The sequence below is a fragment of the Peromyscus maniculatus genome, chromosome 3 (assembly GCF_049852395.1).
Source record: "Peromyscus maniculatus bairdii isolate BWxNUB_F1_BW_parent chromosome 3, HU_Pman_BW_mat_3.1, whole genome shotgun sequence".
Lineage (NCBI taxonomy): Eukaryota > Metazoa > Chordata > Mammalia > Rodentia > Cricetidae > Peromyscus > Peromyscus maniculatus.
The window spans coordinates 4,635,999-4,657,770 of NC_134854.1; the positions used below are offsets into that span (position 1 = coordinate 4,635,999).

At 38.7% G+C, this 21,772-nt stretch overlaps 1 protein-coding gene across 9 annotated transcripts in view; it reads left to right on the forward strand.

Annotated features, from left to right (window-relative positions):
* Cadps2 (calcium dependent secretion activator 2) overlaps positions 1 to 21,772 on the forward strand; it is a 544,863-nt gene that overhangs the window by 471,685 nt on the left and 51,406 nt on the right. For 5 of the 9 annotated variants that reach the window (XM_016006862.3, XM_076566153.1, XM_016006865.3 and 2 more), the window contains 4 exons: positions 4,697 to 4,852; positions 5,961 to 6,108; positions 6,903 to 6,917; positions 13,168 to 13,242. In XM_016006862.3, the coding sequence (XP_015862348.3) occupies positions 4,697 to 4,852; positions 5,961 to 6,108; positions 6,903 to 6,917; positions 13,168 to 13,242 (394 nt within the window). The remainder of the gene's footprint in view (positions 1 to 4,696; positions 4,853 to 5,960; positions 6,109 to 6,902; positions 6,918 to 13,167; positions 13,243 to 21,772) is intronic. The other 4 variants (XM_016006864.3, XM_016006867.3, XM_076566155.1 and 1 more) reach the window with 1 other exon arrangement.

Consider the following 21,772-nt stretch of genomic DNA (forward strand, 5'->3'; position numbering starts at 1 on the left):
ATTATGATTGTTTCTATCAGTCCCATCATTATTATTTACAGTTTTGTTCTTTTGAAATCTAATGAAGTTACACACTTAGTTTACAACTGTAAAAGGACAATAAAGTCTTTTGTCCAGGATCTCATATTAATTCAGTTAGCACAAATAAAAAAATGACAGAGAATTTATCCATGTATTCAGAATTTGCTGTGTTCTAGGTACAGTGCCAAGTTCTTTATCTCATTTTATCCTTATAGCAACTCTGTAAGGTAAGTGTCACTATCTCCATTTCACAATTAAAGAAATGTCATTTACAAGGAAATTAAGAGAAGGAAAAAACTATAAGGGATAGGCAAACTATAAGTGATAGGCAAAAATTTGAACCCACACTCATTGGACCTCAAAGCCCTTCACTCCCTTCACATTTTATTGTGTTTCAACAAAATAGACTGCTCAAAAACTTAACTAGCCGTCTCTGTACCCACCCCACCATCAAATCTATTCTGTCTTGTATACGTACAATCAAGAAAACAGACAGAAAGAGACCAAGAGAGGCAGCAATAACATGAAAAAGTTTGGCAGCATTCTCCCAAGTTACACATCGTTATTGGACTGGCAGCATGACTGGGATAGAGTCTTGCATGTCAATCTTTTTCTTAGACTTAGATGCTTAGTGCCATTGGAATATATAGAGCGGTTTCTGTGTATGCTCAGAAATTACCCTTACAGTATAAGCAACCTTTCTATCTTTATGATTTTCATCTATACTGGTGTAGAACTTTACTTCTCTTCTTCCTCCTTCTCCATCTGTATTTTACTAGGACAGTGTTGTGGACATTATCCTGTATAATTTAGTTTCTTGTTGTCATTCTGTTAGCTTGAAGGTTTGTGTGACACCTGAGCCCTGTTGTTGTTGTTGTTATTGTTGTTCCTCAGACCCTTTACAAAGTGAGGTAAATCTGAAGACAGGAATCATGGCAAGCGGGTAATAATAGCTTCATTGTCATAGGTGAATAAAAAAAAATGTGTTTAACAAGTTGATCACCATTGTATTTACCAAGATTATCAGGTTCTAGCCGGGCGGTGGTGGCACACGCCTTTAATCCCAGCACTCGGGAGGCAGAGGCAGGCGGATCTCTGTGAGTTCGAGGCCAGCCTGGACTACCAAGTGAGTTCCAGGAAAAGGCGCAAAGCTACACGGAGAAACCCTGTCTCAAAAAACAAAAAAAAAAGCAAAAAAAAAAAAAAAAAAGATTATCAGATTCTTTTTGTCACAGAGACCACGATCATTCATAATGTTATGATGTTATTGCCATTTGCATTTTAAATTGGTGTATGTTTATTGTACAAGATGATGGGTTTCACTACGAAAGTCTCACACACATGTATCATATACTTTGCTCTGATTCATCTTCCCCTACTCTTCCTGTCCCCTCCTCTCCCAGTGGTCCCCTTCTTGTTCCCAAATAGTTTCCCCCTTCTGCTTTCAGGTCTTTTTGGTTTTTTGGTTTTTTTCTTTTTTCTTAAGTCTAAGTTCAGAGTATGGGCAACACCATGTGACACTGGTCTTTCTGAGCCTGGTGTACTTTACCTAGCATAATGGTCTCCATTTGTATTCATCTTCCTACTGTGTGATTCAGTTTTTGATGATTTGTTATAAAATGTGGAGGAACCAGAAACATTTCCATTTTGTGTTAAAATTAAAGATTTTACTGCTAGTAGAGTGAAAAAGTACATTGAGCAACTGGATTAAGGTAATGTCAGTAAGACAGCAAGCCGATAATGGAGGCCCTAGATTTGATCCCAACACCTCAAACAAACAAACAAACAAAGTGGCTTTGGCAAAGTTGCCTAGAGTGGCATTGCAGCCACTCTGTCTGATGTGCAGCAGTCATCGGTACTGGCCATCCATCATCAGTAGCTTCTTGGGCACAAGAGCAGAGACGATGCCAGTTCCTCTTAGGACAGGAATGAGCCATACAACACAGAGCCACAGAGGTCTGTCACCTTGCATGGAACAGTATGGGGCTTGCCAATCTTCTTTCCCAAGTAGTCTCTCCATACAGGAATGGTGGAAAGCTTAGCCAGGATGATGGCCCATTGGATGACAGGGGCTACATCCTTGGAGCACTCAACACCAAAACCAACATGACCACTGTAGTCCCTAATATCAACAAAATCCTTGAACCTGGTCCGCTGGCCAGCCTGCTTCTGCACTGACATGATCCTTAGAACCTCATATTTTAGGAATGTGCCCAGGAAAAAGTCAATCATGCAGCCCACCTTGGTGATGGGGATCCACTCCTTATCTTCATCTTTACCTTCACAATCCCGGCAGCCTCGACTATGACCAGGGCCCCTTAAGACCACTGAGGAATCCTCTGCAGAAGCTGCTGCATCCTCGTAATCCTGGGCCTCCGGGTCCAGCTACACCAGAGTCATCTTCCATATTGGTGTTTTCCCAGAAAAGAAGAAGACTCCTAATTTTTTTTAAAAGAAAGGTCCAAATGAGTCCTCTCCTCTTTCTCTCTGTAGATAGAGTCATCATTTGGGAAGGGGTGGTACAACAGATGATTGTCATTAACCATACAGATGAATGCCATTAAGATACATTTCTACTGACTTAGGAAATATCAGCATCCATTATTCACATTTGAGTTCTTTAATCTGTTAAGTAATATTTTTAGGACTAGGTCACTGATTAGAAATAATTTTAAATGAAAAGTCTCTGAGTAAATTGCAGGTTATCTGTAGCAAATCCAGAGAAAACCTATTTATATTTTTTCATCTATTTAATTATAGCAAACAGTTATTAGACCAATTAAATTCCCAATTAGACACATTTATTGCCTCTAATTTTAGCATAGCATTAAGCAGAAGAACAGCATTCATATTCTTATAAAGTATAACTCACATTTTATATAAAAATCTTAATAGAAGTCTTGACTATGAGATTTTTTTTTTGTTTTGATGATAATTTTGTTGGTGGTGTATTGCTAAAGCGTGCACATTTCTAAAGTTACATTCTTCCAAAATTTATAAAGCAGGTTTGCCTCTTGCCAAGTACATCCAATTAAAACACAGATCTTCTCACTGTACACTGTGGATGTGGTGGGGCAGGGGAGAATGCCTGGCCTTTAATTCTTCTCATGTCTTTCTTGTACATGTGATCCATGTAAAGAGGGTATTGTATTACACATTTTCCACAAGAGTGTCAGTGCAGCCTTGTCAGGACTTCATTGATGCTGCGTTCAGCACACACTAAGGTGCAGAGACAATCAGTCAGTAAAATTCTGTGTGTGCTATTCAGTTTTGTCATGATTGGTCCCTTGAGAACTTAACTCTGAAGACAACTTGGCTAGGCCAGGAGATCCTGAGAAATTCCTGGCAGAATGGATAGGGATAGCAACTTAAATTGGAGATAGAGCTGAGACACTAAGGCCAAGGTGCAGGGCAGAAACCAAGCTTTTAATTAGCCAGGGCAAGGGTGATTTTTCTAAAACTCGCCAATTAAGATATATTTAGCTCAACATTGTGGTTGTTTAAAATAATTTGTTTTAAATTTTTCAGTGTGCCTTTATAATAAATGGGTTTTATTTCTTTTATTTTGTTTTGCAAAGTAAGAATATAAATTTAGGGTAATATATGTGGAGCAATTATGAAAACACTGAGAACAAATAAATCAAACATTGCTCCATTTTTTTTCTTTTTACTTCTGCTTTGTTCTGATTTTACAATTGGGTCTCAATGTGTTCTAATGTAGGACCATTTTACTTTCAAACATCTGTCATCCTGTTAGCTGGATGCTTGGTTCGTGGAAAGTACAAATGGTATCATTCGCTCAAATAACATATGAACTCTGCTGATGATTACCTTCATACATGGTGTGAAAATACCGTTTCCTAGAGTCATTTTCTCACCGTAGTGAATGCTGGCTAAGTCATGCATGAAGACTGGAAATGCATGATTTTGCTCCAACTTCAGAGCACCTCAAATACTATTTCTGTGTTAGAGCATTTCCGTAATGTTAGGTTTTAATTATGAGCTAGAAGCAGCACAGAGCAGTTCAAACTGGAAGTAAAGGTTTGCTTTCCCACCTAGCCTATTCTTTCCTGTGTGGTCCATTCTTGTAGATAGAAGCCACAGTGACAACCGAGGCATAGAAGCATGGATAACAGCAAAGTGCAAGCATATAAATTTTCTTGCAAAAAAAACCACTTTTTCAAAATTGTAATAGAAAATAATTTTATGTACTCATCATTATCTTAGAAATTGGTAAAGAATGCTTAAGATATTTGTCCTTCTATGCACAACTTTATTTCTTTTTTTTTTTATTTTACAATACCATTCAGTTCTACATATCAGCCACAGTTTCCCTTGTTCTCTCCCCTCCTGCCCCCTCCCCTTCCCCCCAGCCCACCCCCCATTCCCACCACCTCCAGGGCAAAGCCTCCCCCTCTGTACCCATTCTAGTCCTCTTTGCAAAAACTCAATACTGCATTTATTCTTTTATACTCTTTTTACCTGACCTCATTAAGAAGCTGAAAGGAAGACTTAGAAAGCTAACCAAAGAGAACGCTGGATCATGAGATATTGGATGTGGTATACTCTTCACTGATGGCAATAGCACAGAAAGGGAAATCAATGGATGGGTGGTCCGTGTTGTTGTTAACATTGGAAGTTCATGATGCTCTTTGTTTGTCCCCTTTTCTTCTAGCAATGGCTCAACAACATCTGAAGATCTGTTTTGGAAACTTGACGCACTGCAAATGTTTGTCTATGACCTACATTGGCCAGAACAAGAATTTGCCCACCATTTAGAGCAAAGACTTAAACTTATGGCCAGTGATATGATAGAGGCCTGTGTCAAAAGGTAGATTGATGTATGTTTCAAGTTGCTGCTTGGGATGCCAGCACCCATGATGCCACTTTTTACCATGTACCGTTTACTTATCACAGGGAAGAACTGAGTAAGAACCACTGTTTCAGAATGTACTGGACATGACATTCTCTGACCTTAATTCTGAGAACCCATGTCATTAATGAACTCAATCCGATGATTCTGTTTTCGGGTCTCCCATCCATTTCTCTAATCAGTAGCACCTACACCGTATTAATCACATCTACCACACATGTCTCTCTGGGAGTACTGTGCTTTGTATTCCCAAAGTAGCATCTCCTGAGACATACAGAAACAGTCTATTGAGTTCTTATGCCTTATGTATGGTGTCTGTGTGCAGTGAAGTGGCCTGGTAAGCTTAAGATACAATTAGCAACATCCTCATTCCAAAGTTACTCACTGCTGTCTGGAATTTGCTAACTACATCAGACGATGCAACAATGTGCATTCCTCGGCACTTAACCAGAAATATTAAAAACTTCAGAGTCCTGCAAATGTACTTTCATTGTTAAACAGTTCTGACAAAGTCATCACTATATGCTAATAAGTCAAATGTCTCCAGTGCCTCTACTTACGATGTATTTATATGTGTGTCTTTGAATTTGGGGGGAGTACACCTGATTAACAGTCAAATATTAGTTGGAACAACTGTGTACCCCTAAACACATTGAGCCAAGAAAGTCTAGTTCTTAGAATAATGTAAATGCCTCCTATGGCAAGATTGTGATTTGAATTATTTAATTTTGAAGCTCAGCTATTATTTTTTCCCATTAAATATAGTACATTAGATATTACCACAGGCTTCATTTGGGTGTCTGCATTGTCTTGAGTGGCTGCATAAATACCACCTGGTGAACACTTAAACTGTGTCCTTCTATAGAAACATCTCAGTCTAACCTTTATTTGAGACACCTGCATAGAACATCCCACCTGGCCCAAGCCCCACTCCCTAGCTCCGCCATGCTACTTAATCTGTATCTGCATGTCTTATATTATTAATCTTGTAGTATTGATTTCACTCTTCCAAATGGGTGGAACATATTATCAGGATTTCTTACTCTAATTCGTGTTTTAAAACTAGAACAAGAACTGCATTTGAACTCAAGATGCAAAAGGCAAACAAAACAACTGATTTGCGCATCCCAGCTTCTGTGTGCACCATGTTTAATGTATTAGTTGATGCTAAAAAGCAAAGCACCAAGCTGTGTGCCCTGGATGGAGGGCAAGAGGTAAGTCCTAGAGAACAGTAGTGCAGCAGGGAAGACCCTCTGCTCTGGACAGCCCCTCCTTTTGTATATAAGCCTGCTAAAACTTCCCAAGTGGTCTTTAATTTCCCATATACCATTTTGGTGTTGACTATTTACATAAGCCTTGCTTGCTACAAGCAAATGAGAAAGCTAAAACCCTGCCTACTTTGTTTATGCAAATTTAGAAGACCCAGAGTTTGCATCCATAAAAGCAAGTCACAAAAATTATAGCATATGAAAAACTTCACTTATACAAAACTTTCCTTTTTTAAGGATCAAGTAGACACTAGTTACTACTGGGCTGAGTGAGACTGCTCCATGGGTAAAGGTCTCCAAACTTACTACCAAACCCAGTGACCTCAGATTAATCCTTGGGACCCACATAGTGGAACTGAGAAAGCTACAGGTTGTCCTTTGACCTCTACACAACGCCAAGTCACCCACCTCCACTTCCACCCCACAAACATGCACACAAAATAAAATGCAATATAAAATTTAATAAAAACATTAGTTCTCATTAATACAAATTTCATTATTTCACTTTTAATTTTTTGGTTGTTTATTTTAAACTCAAAACTGCAACATCATCTTATTTCATGATTTGTTTTTGTTGAAAGTGGTGATTGGGTGAAAATGGATCTGTATTTTGGAGATTTATGTGTTTACATTGACATTTTGTGTCCTTTTCTATGGTCATTACTTTTTTCATCATTTCTTTGTTCTTCCCTATGTTCTCCTTCATCATTATTTTATTTTTCCTTCATCACATGATCCAGTTTAGGAGTCAATGGGTAAGTGTCTTGTTTTGGTTTGGATTTTTCTATGTTCGTGGGGGGTGGGTGGATGTTGTTTGTTTTTGGAAAAGCACATCTTCATTTTAGAATAATGTACATTTATTTCCTGAGACAAGGTTTCTCTGTGTAGTTTTGGTGCCTGTCCTGGATCTTGCTCTGTAGGCCAGACTGGCCTCAAACTCACAGAGATCCACCTGGCTCTGCCTCCAGAGTGCTGGGATTAAAAGTGTGCACCACTGCCTCCCAGCTTGGAATTACGTACTGTTTGCTCTCATCATTTTCAAATCAAAATAATATTCTATTTTCAAGAGTTTTTGTTTTGTTTTGTTTTGTTTTGTTTTAGGCTTCAGTATGTTTATCTACAAAGTTAACACCATGTAAATACTGTACTTTAAAGGGTGTCAAGCAGAAACTTTTTTCTTTCAGGCTACAGAGTCTAAAAACTATTTTTATACTTTTAAAAGATAAAATTATTAAAAACCAAGAGAATTTGCCATCCTTTAAATGAAAGTCTAAATAAATATAGAGGCAGGTGACTTAATATTTTCAAGTGTGTAGATACAGTTTATACTTTCTGCAGAATATAGAGTTGGAGCCTTAGGTGATAATGAAGCCTGTGTCAGGATAACTCCTAAGTATTGGTATCAGGAGGCTACACCCACAGGGAAGGTCACTTCATACTGAAGAATACAAATGTGGATTTCAGTGAGATACAATCCCCCAATAACCTGGCACTAGCCTCCACTAGTAGGGAGGAAGCAGTCTGAATCATGAGACCCACCCTCACCCATAACAGATTTGCCCTAGAGTGTTACCCGACTTTTGGAGGTGCAGGACCTCAAATTTTCATGCAGACATGACTGACCAGGTTGCACTCTGTGATTGTCATTATTCAATATTTTTTCTTCTATGGCCATATTCGTTCTTACAAGTCACTCTGCCGAAACCTAAAAACCAAATTGCAGGACCTTACTTACTTAGCTAGCAACATTTCCAGGACTTGGCTAACTACAAAGGGAGCTAAGAAGACCTACTATGTGAGCTTAATTCTTATTTAACCCAGATATAAATATTAGCTATTTTGACTTCATTTATATTCATGTATATGTGCTCATATTTTACTATGTACAATTTAGGGAGAAAATATATTCCAAATATTACATGATACAGTCATACAAATATATATGTAAGTAATAGATCTGCCAGTGTTACAGAATGTTCAGTAATTATCATTGTCTGATCACATACAACATGATTTATTATCTCTAATTATCCAAACGAGTAAGCAGCTGGCTTGGATGCCAATGGCCCCTAATCACCTCTTCATGTTTTTCAATACCCAGATGTAAACCTTGGACTGTCTGAGAATATCATCTTAAGTGGCTTCATAAGCACATTCACTTCTCATCTAGATTATGGAATCATCTTCCCACTAATAGTGTGAATATACTAGTTCTTATTTTAATATATACACAGTACTTGACAACATACCAGGCACTTGGTAAATATGTGTTGAGTAAATTAACAGGCTGATTTATTGCCACTGCTTTAAGAAACAATCCATCTAGTATTTAAAAAGAGAAACAGCCACTGCACACACAAATGACAGTCACGTGGCCGAATGAGTCTTTACATTAAGAAGTGAATCGTTTTGAAGAGTAATCTGCTACTATTCATTGTGTCTGCACCTGTCCCTTCTCACCAGAGACAATTAGTTCCCTACAACGTTCACACAATTAATGCAGTTCAAAATGTGCAGGTGTAAAGCCTATCAGCAACCCTGAAAAGTGTAAACAAGTGCAAAAGGAAAGGATCATATATGTTGCTTTTAATCTCCAATAAATACACTTACATCATTGTTCAGTTCCTCCCTCTGTTGGCCTCCCTCTCTCTTTCTGTCTCTGTCTCTCCCTCTCTCCCACCTCTCTCCCCTCCGCCACCTCTCTCTGCCAGGTTTTGAAATTGTTGTTTCAGAAAGAAACGAAGTTGCTCACAAAACTAGATTAATGGACAATTCAGAACCATGTAAAGCATATACTACATAGTTAAACCCAGCAGAAATGAAGTGAATTCACTGAACTCTGTGGTAATTTGTTATTAATATATTGTCATTGATGAAATTAAAAAGTCCCTCCACTCCTGACCACACCAAAGACCTGCCTGTGTCCCCAGATTGCAATTCTATTTTCTTATGTGCCACATGATGATGTAAAGGTTCTCTCCAAGGCCCAGAATAGGGTTTAATGAAGTGATTAGTGAGTGAATGGTCTACTCATGTGACAGATGTTTATAATGAGTCAGCAGACTTAGGCCAGTCCCTCAGGACAGATGTTGAGATCATAAAACCACCACATTGTTTGGAATCCTTATTACCCATTACTGTAGAAAAGCAGATGACTACCTATGCTGTAGACATTCATCTGCTCTCAACCACTCCCCCCTGGTCCCATTGACTGGGAATGAAGACGTGAGAATGTGAACAAATTAATGAGTAGCTCAGGTGAGCCAGGGGTCCTGCTTCTACAGGATTAGTTATCAATTAAAGGGGAATGTTCCCATTCCCAGAACAAGCAAACCAATTCTAATAAAATGCAACCCAAAAGAAGGGCCAGAGTCTAGGTTGCACCGCATTTGGTTAGTCTCCATTTCTAATATATTTGCATGTGAACAGTCCAGTGAAATGATGATATCCACCTGAGTGTCGCAATGCCAGGATTGTAAATATGCCTGGGCTCTGAAGCAAGGATTTCTAAACGATTGTCCAAATGTAAATTGAAGCTCATTCTCAGAAGAAGAAAGATATAACCTGTTTGCTTTTAAGGGCAGATGTGGAAAAAAAAATCAGCTTGCAATTGAACTACACTCTGCCAACACTGTGGTTCTTAGGACTAGCAGTCCAATCAGAAATAGCCTAATAAGAATATTTTAAAATAAGTGTAAATGTTTTTAAAATAATTTGTAGAGTTTTGGAGCTAGGAAGATGGCTTCATCAGCAAAGGCTTGCTATGAGAGCGTGAGGTCCTGAATTCAATCCCCTGAAGGCACCTGCAAAGGCCTTGGGTGCAAGATTGCACTCTGAGCTCAGGGAGGCAGAAACAGAAGGGCCCCTGGGACTTGTTGGCTAGCATATCTAGTCAAAATGGAGATCCTCAGACCAGTGATAGACCCTGTATCAACAAACAAGCTGAAAAACTCCTAGAGAATGGCCCAAGGTTGTCCTCTAACCCATGCATGTGTGTATACACACCTGTACACACATGTGCACACACAGACACACACACACACATACACACACACACACCATTTATAGAAGTTTTTGTAGTGGAGAACAAAAACTTTCAAAAATTTTGTCAACAATGTTATCTGTTCATTGAAGTGAAAAACAGTGTTATCAGTTTTAGCTTAAGCAATAAAAAGAGCTCTGCAGAAAAATTCTGTTTGTTGCTATTTTGTGATTTAGAGTGTTACTTTTTAATCTTTGGAAGCTACCAAGTCTATTGAGTGACTGACTAGCTTTCTTTTAGCTATATTGGCATACCCATATAACCCATACATATGGTTTGCTTCTTTGCAGAATGAATACATAAAATATGGATGTTCACACTACATCCTGGATGGTGTTCCCAGATGATGGGGTGAATTTATAGCAGCAGACTCCCATATTGTGTTAATCTAGTGACCCACCCCCATATTTGATGGCCTCTGGAGTCATACATTAAAGATATAGACATATTGATCCTTTTGTTTTTCAATTTAACTTCACTCATCCTTATACATCCATTTCTATCTCTCCTTTTTTCTTTTCTCCCTCTCTATGTCTAGATCAGGGATCAAAGAAAGTACACCCAGGGGTTGACATTATCAGAATGTCTTGACTGCATTGACTTTCTGAGCCTTTCAATAAGAGGAATATAAATGGCTTCTTGAGTAGCTCATCACTGATTTTAAGAATTGCCAGGATTAGTCCAATGCAAAAATTTAACATGTAGACCTCTACTATCTTGTATGTAATAGCATTCTGAGGATATTTTGTTCCTTAAGAGTCAAAATATGGAAGCTGGAGAGATGGCTCAGTGGTTAAAAGCAGTGACGGCACTTCTAAAGGATCTGAGTTCAATTCTTAGCACCCATATTTTGGTTCACACCATCTATAACTCCAGACCCAGGGAATGCAAGCCCTCTACTGGCCTCCTGCAGCACCAAACATACAAGTAATGCACAGACATACATGTAAGCAAAACACCCATACACATAAGAAGAATAAATGAAGTAAAATATTTTTTTTAAATATTTAAAGAGTTGAAATATGAAATACATGACAAGTAGAGCATTGAGGCCAAGGCATGTTTAAGAACACCTTTGAGAGTCTGCATGCCTCAGTAGCACCTCCCTGTTGTAGAGTGCTCTCCATTTAGTATATGGTGCTGCGTGCCTGTCTCCTGTACCTCTTTCCAGTTCCACCCCCGCAGTAGGGCCATGACTGCTGTTACATTCCTTTGTGCTGCACAGACACAGGTCTGGAGCAGGGACATGAAAGGGGAGAGGCAGAACTCATTTGCATAAGCTTTTTCACCACCCAGTTACTTGTGCAGCTTTTGGCTGGAGCTGGGAGGCCGTTTTGCAAGGGTGTCTGTTGGGTTTCACCCTACAAATCACTTAGTCGGAGTACTAAAACGATGGTATTGGCCCTGAAGCATGCTTATGGCCCAGAGTATCAACTGTTTAAGTAAATCTCAATCTCAACTACCTATCCGTCAGCTTGTCTGGCTGAACTTCACTCTTTTGCTTCAACTTTGTTTTTCTCTGTTGTCTCATTTCCTATGCCGACATTGAACATTCCAACTCTCCTGCAGTGTAAATTCACCCATTATGCCCAATGTCCGTTCTCTTTGTCCTCTGGGGAACAAAGCTGTGGGAGTCGGCATGGCTTTAAGTGAACCCGACAAGCAGTCCATACCCAGAAAGCTCAGTGGTCATGTGCATGTGGTTCATTTGAGACCAGTGTCAATACACAGACAGAGACGGAGACAGAGAGAGGAAACAAAGAGAGAAAGAGAATAACTTACAAGCTTCAGCATTCTGCTTCATTATTTACACAAGTAGATGATGACCACTCTTAACTATTAGAGCCCTTGAGGGCATGGGGATCATTCCCTTGTATTCCAAAGCAAGCCTGAGTTGATGTTTTGTTCTGTGTGGAAACTTTGAGACATGTTTTGCGAAGAAAGAAAAAATAGCTTTCAAATACATAGAACTTAGGGAACCATTCAGCTGGCAGCTGTGAAGTTGGTCTAATGTTTATCCTGCCACGAGGACTTTCAGTCTGTGCATTATGCTCTCTGTTCCTAGAAGCCTTGGATCATCAGGATAGGGTTAGTCTTTACAAGTCGCATTTTCTGTGAAGTGGCCATTGGGGACAATCTGCTGTCAGATAAATGCTTCCAAAGAATGAATTACTGTTTAAATAGATGCCACGAAGCCCAAGCTTCTGCTAATTTAATAAAGGAACCTTCTAGTAATCTCTCTAAAGAAAGCAAAAGCAGGAGTCTTTCAGGTTTATTTTAAATACATCTTTTTTGTATTTATTTAAAGACATCTTGTTCATGAGGAAGCAGTCATAAAGCTATGGGGAGTAGTGTTGTTTCATTGTACCTTTTATGGCCGATTAATTTGTTACCATCTATTCCCTTTTGTTGATGAAATTTTAATTTTGTTCTTGCTTGAGCATGTCTTAAGAATTGTATACACCGCTGCTCCTGGGCTGACAAAAAGTCCTTTTAGGGAGAACAATCAGGAGTACATTTTATTTCTAGGGCACATTTAAAATAACTTATGAATGAGAGTTGTCAGACATGAAATGCTGTATTAATTAAATCTTTTTTGAGTCTCCTTGCTTCTCTGGCTAAACCAACCCTTTAGAAAAATACAGGGCCACCTTCATTACAGAGGAGAAGACAAAAAGCGCCCTTCACATTCCTCTGCCTGAATAAGGACAAGAACTCAGTTCACCCCCCGTAATAACCCATTAGCCGCTTAACTCAACAGTGCACATGGGAAAATTTCCAACCGCAATGCAGAAAGTGTTGACTGGATGGATCATTGTCACGGCTTTGTTCTTTTAATGTACAAAAATGATCATTTTTAAGTAAATTTGATATGCCATAACTAGTAGCTTTAGAGCAGTCATGACTTACAACAAAGAATGCATGTCTGTATCCACTAATGCATTTTGTCTTTTAAAACCTAGCAACAGTACCATTCAAAAATAGATGACTTGATTGACAACACTGTGAAAGAAATCATTGCACTGCTAGTTTCAAAGGTAATGTATCATTTTTTCACCTTTCAAGTAAAATTAAGAAATAATCTTTGGGAATTTTTAGACATATCTCTTATATTTCTAAATATATAAGTGTGAAATTGTAGTTTAAAAAAATAAATGTGGATTGGGGTGTAATGTAGTGGCAGAGTATCTACCTGGCATGTACAAGGCCAAGGATTCAATCACTAGCAATACAAAATAAGTAAATACATGCATGTGTACACACACACACACACACATAAAGCAAAGTTGTTTCAGTTTTAAGAAAAACTTCAAACAAGAAAATGAACACTATGTCAACAATATGGGGGTTGGTTGGTTTGATTGCTTATGTGAAGAGTTTTGCAAGTGTTTTCCTTTGGAAAAAAAATTCTTCTTTTCAGGAATCTCTTATTATATCACATTCATGCTCCTTGTTTCACTTCCGGATCAGGTCTGAGTATCCTCAGTCTTTGCATTTAGCTTGTCTGTTCTAGTGGCATCCGTAGGACTGGAGACCCAGCCTTCAACAAAGACAAAGCTGGCAGGATAGCATCAGAATTTTACTCCAATCATTTTCTGCTCTGTGTCTGGAATACCTTTGATGAATGCAATGCCATTTCAAGGTATTCATGAAAATCAAGAATAAACAGCTTTGCCATTTAGCCATTATGTGACTTAGATGCCACTAACGCATAACAAATGGCCACAGGTAGCATTTGTAATGACTAGGCATGTTCAGAGAGGCATGGCCACAAACATAGGTGTCATTTGAAATCAAAAGCTTACTAAGGCAGAGGTGCTGACAGCACCAGGAACTTAAAGAGGTTGAGAAGTCATTGGCTGATGGGTTCAAGGTCCCAGCCACACGAGATAGATAAGGACTTTACAGTGAAAGCAATTATATTTGTGATTATTGAATCATCTAATTCAAAACACCTAGAAGAGTTAAACTTAAAATGGTATCACCAGGAAGAAGAGATGATGGGAAAATTAGGTATCCTGTGTTGATAATTCACAATGTATATATGTACCAAAAATTATATAGCTTGTAAGGATTGCACAGTTATTACTTGACTTTTAAATGGTGGAGGAAGAAAATGGATATTCTCTAAGTGGAACATTGATACTAGCAGTTGCATCTGGCCCTTGAAGGCCTTATGTCAAAGAAGTTCAGAGCAGGCTTTATAAAATAACTGAAAGGATGCATCTGCTGCAAAGAAAACCCAACACCAATTTTATAAGTAAGGGATAGTTGTTTAGAAAGCAATATAAAAAGATTAATCTTTGCCAGGCATGGTGATGCATGTCTTTAATCCCAGCACTTGGGAGGTAGAGGCGGGTAGATTTCTATGAGTTTGAGGCCAGCCTGGTGAGTTCAAGGACAGCCACAGCTGTTACACAGAAAAACCCTGTCTTGAAAAAACAAACAAAAAATAATTAATCTTCATTAATAATTTAAGGAGTGCAGATACCAGTTTTCCCAATAAATGAGCTTCGATGATTTTAAGTTAACACTGTTGAAAAACATGAAGTGAGCCACTCAAGTTTCATGTAAATTGTTACAGCCTATCTGGAAGGCACTTCAGAAATATCAATGTATTAATATCCCTTTGCCTTTTTGCATATTTCACAGTACTCAGAGATACACAAATTATACCAATTTTTGACCTTTGCTGTGTCAGATATCTATATTAATTTGTGGTTTGGGGAATCAATGACAAAGTATATTTTAAAATATAGTAGCAGATGGATAAAAGATGAGTCCTTAAAAGGGTGAAATATGGCCAGACAGTAGTGGCACACACCTTTAATCCCCACAGGCAGAGACAGGCAGATCTCTGAATCCGAGGCCAGCCTAGTCAACAGAATGAGTTCTAGGACAGGCTCCAAAGCTACAGAGAAACCCTGTCTCAAAAAACCAAAAAATAAAAATTTAAAAAAAAAAATGGTGAAGTATGAAGCATGGTCTGGATTCGCATTACCTCAGAAATATGCTGTTAAGAAAGGCACCCCGTGGCCGGGCGTGGTGGCGCACGCCTTTAATCCCAGCACTCGGGAGGCAGAGCCAGGCGGATCTCTGTGAGTTCGAGGCCAGCCTGGGCTGCCAAGTGAGCTCCAGGAAAGGCGCAAAGCTACACAGAGAAACCCTGTCTCAAAAAAACCAAAAAAAAAAAAAAAAAAGAAAGGCACCCCAATGTTGACAGAGGTTATGCTGGGTAGTGAGGTTATAGTTGATGTCTTTTGTTTTTTCTTCATGTGTATGTTTCACATTCTCTGGTAAAAGGTCTTGGGGTAGGAAACAACCATGAAGAAAAATGGTTTCAGACTACTACCACCTTGTACCCATTACCTTTCTTGTTGCTCTGATCATATCCCTGAGGAAGAGAACTCAAGGGAAGAAGGGTCTCTCTGGGCTGACGGTTTCATCGTGTTCAGGAATGGTGACAAGGCTGGTCACACTGTGTCTGCAATCAGGAAGTGAGAAGCCCTCAAATTTCCTTCTCTCTTCCTCCTGTTCTTCCTCGCTCCTCTGATTGGATACTAGTGTCAGATGACTTGGACTTTCTTGTTTGTTTGTTTTATATTTCTTTTTGTCCTTTCTGTTAAAGCTGTTGAATTTTTTTTAATTCCGCCTTTATAGACTTCTATCATAGAGATTATTTTTATTATTTCTGTCTCCTTATTAAATTTACTCTTGATATGTTTTCCTGATTTACCTAGCTCCTGTGTTCTCATATAGTATACGCTACTTTGTTAATATGGTACTTTATTGATTATTTCAGAATTTAAACATGCATACTGTATTTTGACCATATTCCCCTCAAATTCGTCCCCATAACTCCTCTCAGGTCCATCCAGGATCCACTCCTCATTCACACAACTTTGTGTCATTTTTTTTTATTTTAATAACCCACCAAGTCCAGTTTGTGGTACCCATCTACTTATGGGTATGAGGCCATCCAAAGGAGCACAGTAGAACTACCAGGAGCCACACCCTTTAAGAAAACTGACTCTCACACCCTAGATGCCATTAACTGTCAATAGGTCCTCACCGAGGGGTGTGGACTCATAAGCCCCTCCCACTCCAAACTTGAAAGCTGACTGCATTGAACTTGAGTAGCTCTTGTGCAGACAACCACAGCTTCTGTGAGTTCATGCATTTAGTATTCCCATAATTCCAGAAGATTTTTTCACTATGGTCCTCTCCAGTCTCTGGCTCTTACCATCTTTATCCTCCTCCTCCAAGATGGTCCCATTTGTGCCTGAGCACTCTACAGTTGCTTATTCAATACACTTTGACTAGTAATGAACTTCTGCATTTACTGCCTTTCACTCACTGTCCAGAAGTAAAACCCAACTTGTCTAATGTGGCCTAGAAGCTGCACTTGTCTGTGGGTATAAGAATATAAGTTTAGAAGGCAAGTAGATACTATGTCCATTTAACAAAATAATAGTAGTAGATTCACCCCTGAAGCCTATGAACTCCACAACCATGAATTCTTGGCTAGATTTACAGCACCAGTCATGCATTTCCTCCTGGGGAACAAACCTTAAATCCACTCGGAAAGAAGTTGGTTACTCCTATAACATTTCTGCCGCTATTGAACCCATGGGCATACCTTGCCACACTAGTTATTGGAGTTTTCAGGGTTCATAGCTGTGTAAGTCTGTTGATGACCTTTCCTCTCACATCAGCCTGAATAGTACCTGCCAGTATGAAAGTCAGTCACCAGCAGGGAGGAAGTTTCATGGTCATTACCACCTTGATTTTTTCATGACCTCTAACCAAAGTATCTTCAGCAATGGAGTCTCAGTAAGCTTCTTTAAGGTGATTGTTTTGGATTCTGTATCAGACACCTTGTGTATTTCCATTATTTCCTGGTTTTTCAAGACAGGATTTCTTTCTGTAACAGCCTTAGCTGTCCTGGAACTCACCTGTAGACCAGGCTGGACTCAAACTCACAGAGATCTACCTGCCTCTGCCTCCCAAGTACTAGGATCAAAGGCATGCACCACCACCACCTGGCTTGTATTTCCATTTCTTTAGGATTGATAGAGGTTTATTACATTTCTATATACCATCTTTCTTTGATTTTATCATTCATATGTTGGTGCCCATCCATTTGAACAATCAATTGCTTCTTCCAGTATTTACAAATTATCTTTAGGAAAAAAAAAACACCTTTCATCAGTCACCATGAGAACAAATTTTGTTTGAGCCAATGTAGTGGGTGACTGTTTGAGCCATACCCTGAAGCACTGCCCCTAGTGAGGTAACAGGTAGCTGGTACACCTGCCTGTGACCTTGAGGTACATGCCCCTGGTGCATAGCCGCTGGGGGACCCTTAAGACTGGAATGCCCTACATGCTCTCTCTCTTCACTACCTTGTGGTTTTGGATGCTGATATGGATGGACAGATGGATGGACGGATGGACAGACAAGGGCAGAGCTAGCCAGAGAACTGCATTGGACCGTGCCTTACCCTTCCAGGATCCTGCAACAAATTCCTTTATTCTGACTTGTGATTTAACCCCAAATAAATTCCGTTGATCATTAAGCAGGCTCCATGGATTGCTAGCAATATAAGCCCATTAGGCCAACTGACATGGTCTCCAAGTGGGCCAGCTGCTAGGGTCTGAGGAGTGGATAAATGGTGAGTTTATTCATTAAGGAAAGAAAATACATTTTATACAACAGTTCTTAGAAAATTATGCCAGAAAATTAGCTGTGATCTGTTAAGATGCATTGTACAATGCCTTAGTCTCCAGTGACTCTAAATGAGACAACTGGGAAGAGGAAAAGTGTCCATATTTAATATACGCATTCCTTCCCCTTCTATTTCAAGATAGAGTTGGAGATGTATTGGTGTTAGTTCCCCTTTAAACACCTGGCAGAATTAGACTATGAATTCATTCAGCCCTGGGCTTGCCTTTGTTTTTAGTTTTGTTTTTATGACAGTTTCAACTCAGTGTTTATTGTTGATATATTTATATTCTTTTGCTTCAATTTGGGTAGTTATGTCTAGGAATTTGGCTATGTCTTACATATTTTTCAATTTACTGCAATTTAAGTTTTCAAATATTCCTAAGTGATTGGCTGGAGAGGTGGCTCAGTAGTTAAGAATACTGACCGCTCTTCCAGAGGACTCAGATTTGATTCCCAGCACCCACATGACAGCCCACAACTGTCTGAAACTCAAATTCCAGGGATATGATGCCCTCTTCTGACCTCCTCAGGTACTAGGCACTCATGTGGTACAGATATACATGTAGGCAAAACAGCAACATACATAAAATACCTATTTTTTAAATACACTCCGTAATGACCCTATCAGTGTCTATACTCTCTCTGTGTGTGTCTCTCTGTCTCTGTGTCTCTCTGTCTCTGTCTCTCTCTGCTTTCCTGTTTATTTATTTATCTGAGTCTTTTCTCTCTTCTTTTAGTTATTTTGGCTAAGAGTTCATCAGTTTTATCCTTTAAAAGAACAGGCTCTTTGTTTCATTGATCTTTATTTTATTCTTTTGTGCCAGTATTATTTGCCTCTCTGGTTTTTATTTATATCTGCTAACTTGGGGTTTAGTTGCTTCACTGAGACCTTGAGTTACATTGTTAATTTATTATTTTAATGTAGTCACTCAAAACTGTAAGCTTCCCCACATTGGTGTATCTCATGGTTTCTGGTATTCTGGTTTCCATTTTTGTATTTTTAAGATTTTTTATTGTTTTTAATTGTATGTCTATGTGTGCATTTGTGCACACAAGTGTAGGAGATCACAGAGGCCAGAAGCATCAGATGCCCCATGCTCTGGTGGTGAATTACTTGACATGAGTACTGGGAACTGAACATGGGTCCTCTTGAAGAACAGTGTGTGTTCTTATCCACTGAGTCATCATATCTCAGCCCCTGTGTTTCCATTTTCACTTGAATCCAAGAATTTTTCCACTTTCCTTTCATTGACCCATTATTCCCTCTAAAATGCATTGTTCAATTTCTGTGTTTTTGTACTTCTATAATTTCTTTTGCTGTTGACTTGTGGTTTCACTCTATTATAGTCTGATAAGATATTTCAGTGCTCTTATACATGCTAAGACTTGTTTTATGTCCTAAAATATGGTCTGTTTTGGAGAAAGATGCAAATGTTGATGAAAATGTGTATGCTGTTAATTAGAATCCTGTATAAATGGCTCCGTTTATTAGGCCTGTGGTCTAAATAAGTCTAGTATTGTTCATTTCTTTTGTGGCCTGAGTGACCTATCTGTAGATGAGAATATAGTATTCTCACACACTGTATTTGAATTATGACCTATCTGTCCCTGTGGTTTTTGTTATATGAAATTTAGTGTTTTGTACAGATATGTGCACCTGCTTGTGTATGTGCGTGTATGTATGTATGTATGTGTGTATGTATGTGTGTGTGTGTATGTATGTGTGTGTATGTGTGTGAAGTCTTATCTTCTGGATGAATTGCTCTCTCTATCAATATTTAGTAACCATAACCTATGTCTTCTTCTGACAAATTTTGGCTTGAAGTGTGTTTGTTGGGTATGAATATAGTTACTCCTAATTGTTTTAAATATCATTCAAAGCTGAATTTCTTAGAGGCAGTGAATTATGGGGGTCTTGTTTTTAATCTAGTTGACCAGTCTTCATTTTTCAGTCAGAAAATTAAGAACATTATATTAAAGGTTAGTACTGAAAGTTACGTACTATTCTCTTTCACTTTATTTTTCTTCTGATAACTTTATTAACTCGCATTCATTTCCTTTTCTGTCCTTCGTTTTGATGGTTCACTGAACTAACCGTGTTGGATTTGCCCGTTTGTCACCTGAATACCTGCTCTCCTGGTGTGCTTTTGTCACTTTTGCACTCGTCTTACGTTTTTCTTTCTTTTTTCTATCTGTGGGATTACTTTGTCCATGGTTTATAATTCTGGTGCACCTGTCACCCATTCCTCTTGTTTATGCTTATATTGAAAGGCTTTATTTCCCTTCCAGTTTCTAAGAATGGCTGTACTTCAGATAATAAACTAGGTAGCTCACCCTCTCTCATTCGCCCCGCCCTGTCTTCCACGCCTTCCCATCCTTCGGAGGCTTTGCTGCAGAAGCTGATGTCATCCTGATGAGTGTGCCTTTATAAGGAACTTGCACGTCTATTACAGCTTTCAACATTCTTCGGGAGGCAGAGCCAGGCGGATCTCTGTGAGTTCGAGGCCAGCCTGGGCTACCAAGTGAGCTCCAGGAAAGGCGCAAAGCTACGCAGAGAAACCCTGTCTCGAAAAACCAAAAAAAAAAAAAAAAAAAAAAAAAAAAAAAAATCAACATTCTTTTTCATTACATACCTTTGATAGTTCACAATGTCATGTGAAAAGCTTTTCTGGCTATGTATGTTTGGGGTTCTAAACACTGCCTGTACCTGCATATCCTTATCTTTCCCAAGATTTAGGGAAATTCTCATATTAATTCATCAAATTTGTTTTCTCTACATCTAGAATGCATCTTTGGTCCTTCATCAGTATAAGTTATTTTCAATATGGATGTTTTAATCATATTCTTTATGTCATGCATGTTTTGTTATATTTTTTCTTCATTACTATCTGAATGTAATAATCCATTAATCTTATCTTCATGCCCAGATAGTCTTTCTTCCACATTGTTGGTGAATCTTTTAAATGAATTTTTATCCGGGTCATTGATATTTTTGCTTCTGAGATTTCAGTTTACCTCCTTCCTGAAATGTGTAAGCCTCTTTTGAATTGCTCATTCAAATCCTATATTTACTTTTTAATTCATTCAGCAGATTGTTTATATTTTCTTTGATTTCATTCATCATTTTTTAAATTGTTTTTTTTAATTAGTTTGTCTAGTTACTGAAGAATCATGTAAGATGAGAGGCACTTGTGCCCATGCTTGATGACCTGGGTTTGATCCCCAGCATCCACATGATAGAGGGAGAGCACCAATTCTTACACGAGTAATGCTACTTGTCTTTCTGTATTTCTTCTACCTGAGATTTGCTCATCTATTGGGATGAATATTTCTTCTGTTTAACTGAGTTTATGAGCAGCTTTCTCCTAAGGACATGATTCCCTGCACTTCTCAGAGAGGAGAAAACAAACCATAGCAACAATGCAAATACAAACAAGATATGGGAATATGGTTTGAAAAAAACATTTAAAACAGGTACCCTACCAATGATAGGAAAGGATAAAATTATATGAAATAAACAAAACCATTAAAAATTAATGAATGTGGGACTGGAGAAATGGCTCAGCAGTTAAGAATGAGTTTTAGCTACTTTTCTATTTCTGTGATAAAATACCATGACCAACCAACTTATAGAAGTAAGGGTTTCTTTGGGGTTTATGGTTCAAGAAGGATAAGAATCTATCACCTCCCAAGATGCAGAGGCAGGGGAATCACTGTGTTAAAAGCCAGTCTGGTCAAAGAGCAAGTTCCAGGACAGCCATGGCTATTGTGACAGAGAGAGAGAGAAATACGGGATCAAAAAAAAGGGAGAGAGAGAGAGAGGGAGGGAGGGAGGGAGGA